At 42.7% G+C, this 14,273-nt stretch overlaps 1 protein-coding gene across 3 annotated transcripts in view; it reads right to left on the bottom strand.

Moving 5' to 3' along the window:
• Positions 1–2,431: 2,431 nt before the first annotated feature.
• nck1b (NCK adaptor protein 1b) overlaps positions 2,432–14,273 on the bottom strand; it is a 65,523-nt gene continuing 53,681 nt past the window's right edge. For all 3 annotated transcript variants that reach the window (XM_046846172.1, XM_046846173.1, XM_046846174.1), the window contains 2 exons: positions 3,806–4,524; positions 2,432–3,352 (listed from right to left, as the gene is read on the bottom strand). In XM_046846172.1, the coding sequence (XP_046702128.1) occupies positions 3,152–3,352; positions 3,806–4,524 (920 nt within the window). In that variant the 3' untranslated portion in view covers positions 2,432–3,151. The remainder of the gene's footprint in view (positions 3,353–3,805; positions 4,525–14,273) is intronic.

The raw sequence follows: 14,273 nt of genomic DNA, 5'->3' as shown, positions 1-14,273 counted from the left end.
ATATCTCTCTTTCTTACCCTCGTTTTCTTTTTTTTTTTTTTTTTTTAACACGACATGAGAAATGGTTTGGTTGATGTACTTTATTACTTCCTTTGCACAGTCTAATAAACTTCTATTATTAGATATGAAGACGAGTCCATGTAGATAGTGAGCATATAAGTACAGTTTCTTTTTCACAGCATCGTCTCTCGATCGCCTCCTCGAACAGCCCAACTCTCGGCGTCGGCCCGGGAGGAATCTCTAATCGCTACAAATTTACATCGTGAAGCAGGATTTTCGAAATCGAGAGGAACCGTTCGAGACCAGGCGAGGTTTGGAACCTGTGGTTTTCATCAGGAGTGAATTGATTTAATTTATAAAAAAAAAAAAAAAAAAAAAAATCACAATTTGCACTTTAAAGGAACAATGGTTTTAGTGCTGAGATTTTTATTTCCGGGAAAAAAAAAAAAAATCTGACCTCCTGTCCTTTGAGAATATTTGAGCTGAAAACTGCTCCAAGAGAAACATGGTGTGAAAGTGAGACGTAATCTGTAAGGAAGTAGATCTGGATCGACGGGATCATCACGTTTGGTTTCTGTGTGGGCGAATCAAAATCCGAATACGGTGCATCACATGGAGCAGAAAAAAAAAGAAATAAAGAAAAAAAAAAAAGACACTCCTGTGACGCAGCCGTGCCTTTAAACCCCGTGAGGCTCAGTCTCCTGTTACAGAGAGTAGCGGGTTAACTTGTTAGTAGATTAGACAGCATTAACAACGACGACAACAAAAATCCGATCCACACTACAGTGTTAAATATCACAAGACGAAATCGGACTGAAGTGATTCTCACACAGAAAATAACAAACAAACAAAAAAACCCCACAATAATAAGGACGTGAACGAGGAACCGTGTAACTCTCCCGATTTATAAATTAATCTGTACATCCACGCCGTCCTGAATCCAAGCGCAGTCGCTAGACGACCCACGGCACGTGTGTGTGTGTGTGTGTGTGTGTGTGTGTGTGTGTGTGTGAGTGAGAAAGAGTGCTGTAAAATAAGGTCACTTCATACCATGCACATGAGTGATTGAGCCTTATTTGTGTTTTTAAATATCGGTAAAAAAGGCGGTACGGGGACGCAGAAAATCGCATGCAAAGCAATGCTGAAATCACAGAAGGGCGTGGCCAGCCGGGAGGAACGACAGAAACCTGGTGAAGGAACACTAAACCTTTATGGTTAAGAGAGTCGAGGAATCAAGGCACTTTTTTTTTCCCGCCTATATTTTTTTAAATAATGAGAAAAAACAACCACTGCACAACATCCGCTCCTTCTACAACCTCTAGGCCCCGGGTGTTTCAGGATAGATATTCCAGATCGTATTTCACCCGGTGTTCACCCTTGACTCAGATCTCGGAGTGCTTTTTTTCCCCCTGTTCGCTCTGCGAAAAAAAAAAATCCCCCTTCGACTCATCACAGCTGGGGAAGTAATCATCAGTTGCTGATGTTCCCCCTGGAATAAGGCCTCGGCAAGCCGTGACGCGCTCGACCCCTGATCTCACTACGGAAAATAGAATAGAAAAGAAAAAAAACATCCTCTTATTAGCTGTGGCTTGAAATATGAATCCGGGAAACATCCACAAAACAACAGGAAGTGCACATCATCGACAGCGGGGGCGTACACCGCGAGGGTATCCGCGCTTCCCGTTTAACATCGCAGACGTCCCCATTATGGCGAGCTGCGGATTTTATATAACACCACTGGCGCCGTTCGACCTGCTGTTTAAACTGCGGCCTCGTGTAAACATCAGAACGTAATCCCGGGATTCTCACACACACACACACACACACACACACACACACACACACACACACACACACACACACACACACCCCTGTATGAAGATCCGTAGCACACCTGATGGCCATGTGCAGGACTGAAAACAGGCAGAATCCTGAATCTCCTTACGGATGGGGAACGTTTTCTGTCCAACATCTTGTGTTACAAATGCGGCTGCTGTCACTAGATAGATTTCAAAAACAAACAAACCGGGAAAAAAAAAAAAACGGGTGGGAAATCTCCATATGTCTGGTGAAGGCTTCGTGTAGCGTCATGATCAAATCCTAATGAAAGGATTAAAAAAAAAATAAATAAAAAAACTACGCAGCCGTCTTGGATTTCCGCCCAACCTGCACCTCGAGTTCATTCTACACGATGCAGGAACCTAAACAAGCGAGCGTGAGATCGGATCTTCGGTCATCCAGAAACGAGTCGCGCATCGATGCAAAGTGTGAATGTTCCGTTTCGCAGAGAACGCAGCGAGACCAGAGGAAATAATTCTCATGTAACCAAAATCAGGACTCAGGTTAAAATAAAAATCACCCGCATCCCAAAATGTACGACTTTTTGCACAATAAACAAACACAAAAACAAAAACACATCTCACCACACACAAAAAAAAAAGATCCACTTTATAAATATAGAACAGCTTCCTGTCGCCTTGGCTTGAGCCTGGGCTTGATGCGAGGGACAGGAAGAATGCAGCCGCTACATCCTGTTAAGCTGCAAGCAACTGTTTCTGCTGATATTCTTCGTAAACATTGAGCTACGTTTCTAAAGAAAAAAAGAAGCCACTAAAACCCTTACGAGGTGATACGCTTTGGTCGGCGATTTTTATTCTGCAAAAGTGTTGGCCCCCGAGAGATGCAGCACGTTAAGTCATCTTTGAGTTATGTGGGTGATTTGAAAAGCAGGTGGCGGTGTGTAGTAAAAAAAATATTTAACGGTACGGTGCGCTTCGGCGGGTTTGTGAAATTCAACGCTACAAATGTAATCCGACGACGCGATTACCGAAAGTGGCTGACGGGGAAATAAAATAAGGATATATATGAAGAAGAGAAAACCTAAGTTGTAACTCTAATACATGTTAACAGCAAAATACATCACCTAGGCCCTAAACATAATTGTTTTTGTATTGATACACATCCATCCGTGAAGCCGAGCTCTGAGCGTGAACACCATGAATCCAAAAAAAAAAAATAATAATAAATTTCCGTCGCTCCCCCACCCCTTTCTCTTCTCCCCTCTTCCTCTCCAATGTTGGAATGCTCTATTTTCCAAGTCTTTCAGTCCTGCCACGTGGCTCGAGATTTCCGATGCGAGTCACGGTCCGGATCAGGAGGCGGCCAGGGCCTTGACCAGGTACAGTTTGTCGCCCTGCTCGCTGGTGAATATCGGCGCCTTTTTGTAGTGTTCCACCAGCTCCTCCATGGAGCTGAACTTGCGTTGTCCGATGCAGTACAGGTTGTCCTTCAACTGCACTTTGAAATGCTTGTTTTTGGTCTGGGCCTTCAGCGATATGGAGAAATCGTTAGGCTACACGGGACACACACACACACATTACAGGTTTAGAGCGTTATGGGGACAATTACAGAAAATCCATCGAATATTAATCCAACCATAATAAAATACAGATCATCGGTGTTCTATTTTTTCCACAAAACGCCAGTGTGGGTGCAGGTTTTCATTTCAATCAAACACCACCAGATTCCACTTGTTTAGATCTTCATTTTCAGTGGATTATCATGTGTGGTCCTTGTTTGCCTGGAATGAAAATGTGCACCCACACTGACCCTTTGTGGAAAAATTGGAAAATTTAGAAAACTGTGCAACATTACTTCGACGTTGTTCGTTTTCTGGTTTGTTTATTTGTTTTTCGGATGTATTTTGTTTTCGGATATGTTAATCTGTTTTTGGAATCTTCATTTTGTTTTCTAATTAGTTTTTTTTTTTTTTTTTGCATCTCGGCCATTGTAGACTTCCACTCACCGAAGACTCGCTGTCTCTGATGAGAAAGTCTCCCTCTGTGCCTCTCTGGTTGAGCGCCACCTCCGCCTGGTGCCGGGTCACTTTGCCATAGTACCACTCCTTACCCGCGAAGCGCCCGCTTCCGGAAGGCTCAATGTAGTCGAAGTCGGGCGTAGGAGGTCCGGCCATGCTCCCCGAGTTCTGCGACTCCTGAAGTATGGTGACGTAGTTCTTGGGCACAAGGCCGACTTGCCCATCGACTTTGCGGCACTTCCACCACTCCGGATCGTTCTCTGGCTTTTCCAAGACGTCCATAACTTCCCCTTTCTCAAAGTTTAGCTCCTCGTCGTTACTCGAGCTGAACGGGTACAACGCCTGGACCGTATGGAGCACCCTGTTGCCGTTTGCGCTGTGCACCACGGCGGCCAGCTTCTCCGACAAGCCCATCATGTCATTACTGGCTGAGCCGTCTGCGTCTTCCGTCACGTAGTTGGAAGGAAACCAGCCGGAGCGCCCGCTGTAGCTGCCTCTCCACCAGCCGTCGCTGCACTTCTCCATCACAATGACCCTGGAGCCTTTAGTCAGAGACAGCTCATCCTCACGCTCAGCTGTGTAGTTAAACTTCACCAGCGCCGGCAGGTTCAGGTCGTACAGCCGCTCACCATTGTCCGGGTAAAAGTCTGCCTCCGCGTTTGACGCCGTATCCCTCATTCCTGTTTTTCGCTTCACCTTCCCGATCCCTGCGAACACACAAACACACGGATCACTCGAAAGCCAAACATTTAGATCTGATGTCTGATAAAATATTTGGGAATAATATGAATAACGTGCAGCCTAAACACATCCTAGGACTTGGCTCAATACGCTGGCTCCTAAAGAGACTTTGTAATCGGTTCAACATGCACACTTTTCAGGATAATAAACAAAGCAGATTCTGGGGAAGAGACGTGACTCTTCCTGACCGGGCTTTAGGTTAAACGGATAAAATTTTGCCTGCACAATGAGTCCATTTAATTATATTATGTACAAGGGATAGGGCTGTGTATCGGTGATACGATATGCATCACGATACAGGGGTTGCGATACGACACGTTGCGTTACTGTTACTGTAAAGCTGTCATAAGAACACACTACCATATGCAAACCTTAGCAAATGAATTCTGCATTTGCAGTAATCAGTCCCAGAAATATTCAACAGGGGAAAAATAAAGTGCTTGCAGGATTCTGCAGTTAAATCCCTCAGTTAGAGGGGCGCTGGAACAATTCTTTCTTCCTCCATTACTAGTAGTGAAATATCCACGGTTTCCTTGGGGGCGCTGCTGTAACAACAATTATGGGTATAACTTCCGCCGGAAGTAGTAGCAGCGTTGACTGACAACACATGCTGTTCGTGGTTGCACTTATAACCAGAAAAATCTTAATTTGCAGCATAAATAAAAGTGCAGTATACACACACAAAGTTAGAGTGGACTGCATTTGTAGGAGTGTATGACATGCCTGAGTTTTCCGTGCCTGACTGCATTCCTTTCTTTTGTAGAAGAAATAATAGTCTTTCTTACTCTTTATTTTCTTGCCTTCCTAGGATTGTAGCTTTTCTGGCTAGCACTCAGATGCTTCTACTACTAGTCTAATACAAATGTTAACACTAATAACATAATACAATCATCATCCTGCTTCATAACGACTATGTACATATGCTTAAAAACAATCTTTAAAAAAAATGTGCATATTAATGCTAACATTACGTGACGTCCCCTTATGCAAGCACTTTCCGTCACTTTTTAAGTTCAGAGATGAGAAGACCGCTATCTGTCTAGCGCTCAATATAAATTTAAAAACTAATTCTTTTTTTTTCTTTTTCTTTATATCAATATTGCGAATCGATACTGTATCAGCAAAAAAAAAAATTATCATGATACTAACCAGTATCGATATTTTCTTACACCCCAAACAACTAACATTATGCACGTTCAAAGAAACTGCATTCGGATCGAAAATACCTTCCGAAATTACAGCATTGGCGTTCGGCTTTAAAGCCAGACACATCAAACGTGTTCAGTGGTCTGTGCTTATGCCAGTGTCTGGTGCAGAACTGCTTTAAGTATCTCGTTGCAGAGTGAACAGTTCAAAGTGGGAGGGTGTAATTAGCGGCGGTGTCTTTGTGCGAGCATGTCGGTGCACATCCCTGAACATACGCCGTGCACGTAACGAGTCAAACGCTTGCTCCGTAGTCCTGAGTCTTCTTGAGGCGCAACCAAACAATGACTAATCGCTGGTGAAAGCTGTTGCAAGTCATCTGAGTGGTTAAAGAGCTTCGGCTGGATTTAATCAGTGATATCACCGTGACTGATCCTGCATGGTGTTCCATGTTCACACGCCAGATGAAAACAAATGCAAAAGAATCCATTAATGGCAATTTATATAACAATAAGGATGCTTAATTATTTTTTCCGGTTATCCTCCTTCTCTTCACCGGGTGTTCCTGTCCTTTTCCTCTCCTCAGGTCTGTCTGATTCATCCCAACACCCTGCATCTGGATGCCTCTTCGACTGGAGGCCACTCTCTGCAACTGGGGATGGTTTCGCATCAACGTTCTGGGAATCCATGAAACTACTGAGCACCTCAAGAACTTTGAGGAATGATTTGGACTGTAAGATCATCAGTCTACTACAATGGACCACAGGTTGCATTGAATGGACATTCTGTGCCACCCAGATGAGGACGGGTTCCCTCTCAGTCTGGCTCCTCTTAAGGTTTCTTCCTAATACCATCTCAGACGGACGCTCATGAAATCGTCTTTACGCACACACACATGCACAGAAATCATTTTTCGCACTGGGCTTTTGTTACAAGCTCCAGCAGGCAGAACGTGAGAGAAATAAGAACTTGCCCAAGCACATGCTTTGTTGTGCTCAGGAGTGTTTTCTTTCTTTTGGGGCTGGCTGGCTGCATAGAGAAGCAAACTGCTTACGCTCGCACAAACACGGAACGTCTTTCCTATTTCCCGGAGATGAGTCAAAGCTGGAAAGATCCCAGATTTTGAACTCGTCCAGCAAATCATCATCGTTTCGCAGAGGTCAGGGTTCTGTAGGAATTCCTGGCCAAGATCAAGGTTCTGGATACACTTTTTTGTTATCGGAGGACCCTGGTCTGTTGCACTTTGTGGTTCTGGGATAAAGATCCAGCACAGGATCTGTGGTTGGTGTATAGGATTATATGATCTGACTGGCAAAGCTAGAAAACAAGCAACCCGTAACGATGGCCGCAAATTTCTGTTAATTGTCCCCGTAATCCGCTCCCAGGTTCGGAGCCAAAGGTGTGGTCTAATTATGTTTTCGCAGCGTTGCGAAATTATCCTGGGAATCGATTCCTCGTAAAAGGCATGTCGCTGGAATGATCGCCACACCCGCGTGTCATTCTTTTGTATGGAGCGAGGGGAAAGTTGAAGGAGTAGAATTTAGGGAGTGGTGCATAAAAAAAAGGACGTAAAGAGAAATGAACGGGGGAGATTTGAAGGATTTCTGACCCAAGCTAGGTCAAAGCCGAGTTTGAGGATTACTGGGAAGAGAGAGCGGCGCTCTGGGCTTCCACAACTCACCGCTGGGTTTGGCAAGAACCTGAAAATGGTGTTACCATGAAGGAATGTCCACTTGGCAGGGAGATGCTCCACAGCCCGAGACTCGAGAAGGCGAGAGCTGGGATAGAAATGAATCATGTTCTATTTTTCTTTTCTCTCTTCCTACACAGAAAGAGGTGCTAAGGTTTGACAAAAAAAAAAGGAGGAGAGATCTTGATATCCAGTATAGTATCACTTTTTTCCACACTTCTGTTACAAATGTAGAAATGCAGGCAGTCGGTACTTTAGATAAGATAGTAAACTTTCTTTGGCTTCTCCCATTAGGGGTCGCCACAGCGGACCATCAGCATGCTTGATTTGGCACGTTTTTATGCTGGATGCCCTTCCTAACACAACCTTCCCCATTTATCCGGGCTTGGGACCGGCACTAAGGCTTGTGCAACCCTAATGGCTGGGGTTGGTTCCCTGACCGGTGATCAAACCCGTGCCGCAGCGGTGGGAGCGGTGAACCTACTTTAGATAAGATAGTGATTGTGAAAATCTTCTCAGCAAATACTCATCGTGGGCTTCCATTCATCTCATCCCAATAATCAAATTCTGACTGGCTTTGTGCAAGAGGGTGAAAGGAAGCAACATTAGGTATCTGACCACTTTAAAACCACTGAATGTGAATATTAAAACCATGAGGCTCTTTTCCCTTTTCACCTGTAAGAAGAGAATAATACAGAAGTCCAAACAAAAGGAGCTGCATTATCATATTTACTTTGTTTCCTCGCTATCACAACTTAATATTCTCACCGTAACGAGTTGTTTTTACAACTGTTATATAAACACAGAGAACACAATGTTTATCCTATGTCTGGGAAAAGGCTGCATAGGTAGGCATATTTGCTGGACAAGTCGTTCCAGTTGACGTGCTGACAATGAAAACCTATTGAAGATGTCCTGAATATAAAGATCCCACAATTCTGGTCAACCAATGTTCTGTAACAGGGAGTATTCAGAAACATGGTAAACAGTCACAGTTTGTCCCCCCCGCAAAAAAACATAATACATCAAGTAAACTGGGATGAGTGCAGTTTTTGTAATGTAAAAATGAAATGTGTAGATTTAAAATTTAATTGTTCCAAACAAATTCTTGTGACCACGACACGTTGTTTTGTCGCGATCTCGACGTGAAAGACGACGATCAAATCGCCAGAAAATCTCACGCCTTGTGAACGTTTCCGCTGTATATTGTGGAGTACATGTCGGTGTCTGAAACCTCTTTCATAAAGTTACGAATTTCCCCTTACAAATATAGACTTTACCTCTGCACTGAGAGAGGGGTGTCCCAGAGGAGACCTCATGTGGAAGAGCTATTTCGGTTTGAGTAAATCCCCGAGCAAAGCAAAAGAGAACGCGATCATCCATGATGCTGCCCTATGGAACATGCTCACGGATTAAGTCGTGATCGCAAGAAAACGAGAAAGAATCTGGTGTTATAATGCGTGGTCTCTTAGGACTTCTGAAGATCTATTGTCTGAAATGTTTCGGATAAACTTCCCAGAAAAGTCCCAAACACACTGCAGGTGAGTGAGCGGACTCTCAAAACATACACTCCCACACAGTTATATAGAAGATCGGGGTGTGTGTTACAATTGACTTCACTGGAACTTAGAGGCCCGAACACAGTTCCTGCGTGACACAGAGCGAGCTCCATGAAGACATGGTGTGTTAATGTTAGAGCAAAAGATCTCAAGTGTCCTGAACAGAGCCCCGACCTTCTCAACTCCACTGAAGAACTTTTGAATGAACTGGAATGCTGACTAAACCACAGACCTCCTCATCCAACATGTTCTTGTTGCCAAATGATGACAAATCCCCACATCCACTAAAATTCTAGTATTCCATCTAGTTCTTTCTGTTTTTCCTATGCATTAATTTTACTGAGTCAAGAAACGAGTCGTCCAACAACACTGATGTCCTTGCGGCAAAATAAATGCAATATTTCTAGGAATGATATTATACTATTCTATTATTGAATGTTATATTAAATATGATATAGAAATGAAATATTAAATTGTAATCCATGATGAATTGTGTTAGGGAAACGGAAGCTCACTTACTGAATTGAAGGCTGCAGGTTCAAGCCCCGGTATTGGCAAGCTGCCACTGCTGGGCCCCTGAGCAAGGCCCCCAAGTCTCAGTGCTCCATTCTTTCTTTCTTTCATTCTTCCTTCCATCCTTGCTTCCTTTTCTCATTCTTCCTTCCTTCCTTCCTTCCTTCCTTCTTTTGCTTCCTTTTTCCATCACTTTTCCTCCTTCCTTATTTTCTTCTTTCTTCCTTTTTTTTCTTTCCTTCTTTATCTTTGTCTTTCTTCCTTTTCCTTCCTTTCCTCCCTCCCTCCCTGCATTTATGGATCTTGAACTGATTATATAGTGTACGTTCTGCACAGTTTTTTAGAATAATCTCGGAGCACAGAGGTAGAGATGCCATCTAGTCTGTATGGCTGTACGGTTTATTCCGGAGGTTAAACATGAAAATGAAGGAAAACAAAGCCTGGGCTCTGGCGCTTTCTGCTCTGGCACTTATACACGAGTCTGATTAAATCAATTCTCAACTTCCGGGTCGTTTGTGACAAACTGCTTTGTATTGTACAAATCCACCTGAACCACTGTATTTGCCTAGGACACATGAAGCATGAGGATGTGTTCGATGGTGTCGGTGCTATTGGTTATCAAAAAGGCTCCTGTTACAAAGCAAAATATAAAAAAAAAATGTAAAAAGTAACCGAGGTGAACTTGAATGGAAATGCTGCCTTATTTCAGGGAATAAATGCACAGCACCCCAGTGGTGGACAGTAAGGAAGTGAATATGATTAGGTTCTGTACTTAAGTAGCTTTTTCGTGTATCTGCACTTTACTGAAGTATTTCCTTTAGGGGAGATTTTTACTGTAACTTCACTACATTTCAAAGTCAAATACTTTTTACTAAATTAAGTTTTTTTGTAATCAGTCGTTCCTTTTTAATCATGAGGATAAAAACCTAACTGTTGAAACACGCAGCGATCCACCAATCAGGGTCGAGCGCAAGCTCCGTTTTAAACTCGTTTTGATTGGTGCTTTGTGGTTTCCTCTTATCACCAACATACAGTTCAGCATCAGTTCAACAGCAAGCAGAACATTTTGAGAGGAATAAATAATGAAGAAACTCCAGACTCGAACTCGCCACAACACCCGTGGCCTTAATTATGCGATTTTTTAAAAGTAGTTGAAAAGAAGCTTTTGGGCTCGTGATATTTGTAATAGAAGTCAATCAGTGTTTGAGTCATTAATATCATTTTATGAATAGATCAGTGTGCTGAGAGTCACATTAGAGTCTTTACACATAAACTGAGTTGATTGATAAAAAACCTTGTACATTTGAAAGCAAATACTTTTGTACATTTACTCAAGTAAAAGTTTAAAAGGACACATTTACTGGAGTCATATTTTACTGAGTAAATCTCTACTTTAACTCAAGTATGGTTTGTGTACTTCGTCCACCACTGTAACGCGCAGAGCAAAAAGGTTCTGATCTCCACCTCAAGCGCTCAGGGGAAAATTCTCATCAAATGCTGTTTAGATTCAATTTAATAACTGTAAATGTTTGTCGAAGTTTTTGGTGTGAAAGCGTTTCCTACAGCACATCCACCACAGCAGTTACAGGCAACAAGAAGGATATTTTAATATTAAAATCCTGATTTAAATTTCAAATAGGTTTCCTGTTTACACTGTAATAAAACACTTTACTCCAATCCAACAGCATAATAGAGACGTGAACAGATTTTCCGAGTTTAAAAATAAGCGGCAGTCACTTCAGTGCACTTTCTCACACCACATAAAGAGGTCCAAACAGCCCGTCTCAGTTCGGTCAGGTTTCGAGACCCCTGTGCTGGAAGAGTCAGAGCTCTGTGGTGAGCTGCAGGGTGAAAGGCAGCGGTTTGGTTTCTCGCACCAGTTATGAGCATGTAGATGAGAAATCAGACCCTGTGACTGTACAGCATAAGCGAAAGCCAAGGTGGCCGTGTTTGTTTTTACAAATCGCTGTCCGCACAGGAAGAGTGTGATGCTAACTCTGAAGTGTGGAACCATCTGAAAACAACAAGCGGCAAGAATCGGACATCTGCTCGTCACTATGGGGGTTTCCTTATAGCTACATCTTACTGCCTTCACTGTGCACCTTTAATACCACAGTGTTCCAGTGTGTGCAGCTTGTGGGTAATGGTACATGGTGTAGATGGATGGATGGATGGACGGACGGACGGAAAAAAGAAATAAAGTTTCTCTCATTCATACAAACGAGCAAATGAGAGTTAAGGGCCTTGTTGAAGGGCCCAGAAATGGCTGCTTGGTGGTGCAGGAATTTGAACTCATGACTGTCCAATTAGATGTCCAACATCTTAACGGTCGAGCTCCAAGTTCCCGGGGAAATAGTAAGAACAGCTAAGGGGCACATTCTCCTGGTCAGGATGGAGGTTGATTGGGAAGGGGAAAGACTTTCTGGATGGGGCACGTTTTTCTCCTCATTCATACCGAGGGGCAATTTAGCGCATAATAGCACACACCAGTGAGGAAACAGAGCTAAATAGCTGAAATTAAACAATGCACTATACGGGGAACTTATTTTCATTTACATGTACATTATACAATACACACACACACACACACACACTCTCTAAATATAATTTTTATATTATACACTGTTACATGCTAGGTTTTGTCCTAGCATTCTTTCTCCTAGCAGAGCTCAACGGAACAGTGTACATGTTCCATGTACGCCATATGAAGCTTTCCTTCCACTTGTACATGTTGCCCAGTAAACAGGAAATAACTGCAGTTGTGAGAAGGGAAGTGAAGCAACTTTCAGGCCACGTTTCAGAAAGAATCAGCTCAGGGATTGCCCCGAGCTAATTTGTCGCTTTACAACATCGTTCTAATAATCGTAAACACTCCATTCCAACTCTGCATTAAAAAAAAACCTTAAGAAATTTGTAGGCGTTTTGTCAGCGTGTTCTTTCTTTAGCGTTCCTCAGGCGAGGATGCTCAGAAAAGAAGCCATGTTGGTCCACGGGTCTGTAAATCAGAAGTGTCGTTTGAAGTGTTCGGTTCTCGCTTCTCCTTCTCGTTCGACTTTCATTTTGGATCAGCGTCTGGCTTATTAAAGCTGAACGAGCAGAATGCTCTCGAGCCATTTTGGAGGGTCTTTTGTTCCGTCTCTGGGTGGGTTTCCCGTCCATTAAGGTCTTTCCTCTTAGAGAAGTTTAGAGCATGCTGCAGAGGAGCTCAGATTAGCCACTTCCTCAGGGCTGAACATCCTATTGTTCTCTGACATGACTCCGTAGTGTGTATAGACTCTATACACACACGCAAACACACACACACACACACACACACACTAACACACAAGATGAGCAGTTTACTAGTAAGGAATAGTGTCTTATGGTGAAATACACACACCGCAGGACAAATAAAGGTTAACAGCAGGTAGACGGACGCTGTCTAGTCCTTGCAGGTGGCGAAACTTTGAAAAGGTCAAAAACAAAAACACATCTAAGGGGAGGAATAGATAGATCCGAAGAATGTCTAGTTGAGACCCTTCATTTCTTTTTTTTTACATAAGAGTTACATTTTAAAAACAAAGCACAAAGGCGGTAGTCTCGGTGGCTTTCTGATAACGTCGCTACAAATAGTCTTTCAACCGCAGGGCTTCCAAGAAACGTCGTTTTTTCAAATCTGAAAGTGCTGCACAAGAGTTCTCGTATTCGACAAGGTTTCCTCTTTGTTTCCCCTCTCGACAAAGTGAAACGGTGAAGAAGTGAGTAATTTATCTGTAGTGCATGTGTTATCAAAGGTAGGAATGTGGGCAGGGGAGGGCGCGAGACGACGAGGACTGTCATCACTTCGCTCCATGCTCCAGGTACTTTGAACTATTCGGCTGGTATAAATAACCCCTGATGAACATCTGCGCCATAATGTAACGACTGGACGAGCTCGAACACTGCTTTACCATCACACAATACGGGGTGCGAAAAATATAGTGTGTGTGTGTTTTTTACCATGTTCTCCCCAAATACTCGACTCTGATTGGGTTAAAGGTTCTCCTGGTCATTCCATTGTTATTCTAAATCATCATTCTCTGTTTATTAACAGCTGTAACTATTCATCGTCTGCAATAAAATCCTAATTGTTGTTTTAACAATGTGCGATTGTATAGATACATTACATTGCCAAAAGTATTGGGTCACCTGACCTTCTTTTCCAAACTGTTACCACAAAGCTGGAGGCACTCAATTGTACAGGACGTCTTTAGATGCGCTATAATTTTGCATTCACTTAAACTTGAGCTCCATAAAGATCTGGTTTACATGCTTTGGAGAGGAAGATCTTGAGTGGCCTGCTATAGAGCTCTGATCTCATCCCTACTGAACACCTTTGGGATAAATGTGAACGCTGTCTGCATCCCAGTTTCAATCAGTACCTGACTTTCATAATACCCTTGTGGCTGATGAACACAAATATCCATAAGCACACTCCAAAACATACCGGAACATCTTCCCAGAAGAGTGGAGGGATTCAGGAAATTGGGACTAAATGTGGGATGCGATGCTCAAAAATCACATACCGTACTTATGGCCAGGTGACCCAATACTTTTGGTAATATAGTGTGTGTGTGTGTGTGTGTGTGTGTGTGTATCTATTTATCAAATTAAATTGAATTTTATACAGATGATAATCAATATCACAAGAAAAGTGATATTTCTTTCTCCAAAAATCAGTTATTAAAATATATTGCAAAATTGATAATATATTTAAATTATATTAGAATATGATGAAATACTGATTTTATTCGTTTGGTAACAACAAAAAAAACTGCTGTAACACAATTTC

This window comes from Silurus meridionalis, chromosome 4 (assembly GCF_014805685.1).
Source record: "Silurus meridionalis isolate SWU-2019-XX chromosome 4, ASM1480568v1, whole genome shotgun sequence".
Taxonomy (NCBI): Eukaryota; Metazoa; Chordata; class Actinopteri; order Siluriformes; family Siluridae; genus Silurus; species Silurus meridionalis.
Note: the sequence above shows the minus strand (reverse complement) of the source record. Positions and strands in the feature narration are given on the sequence as shown.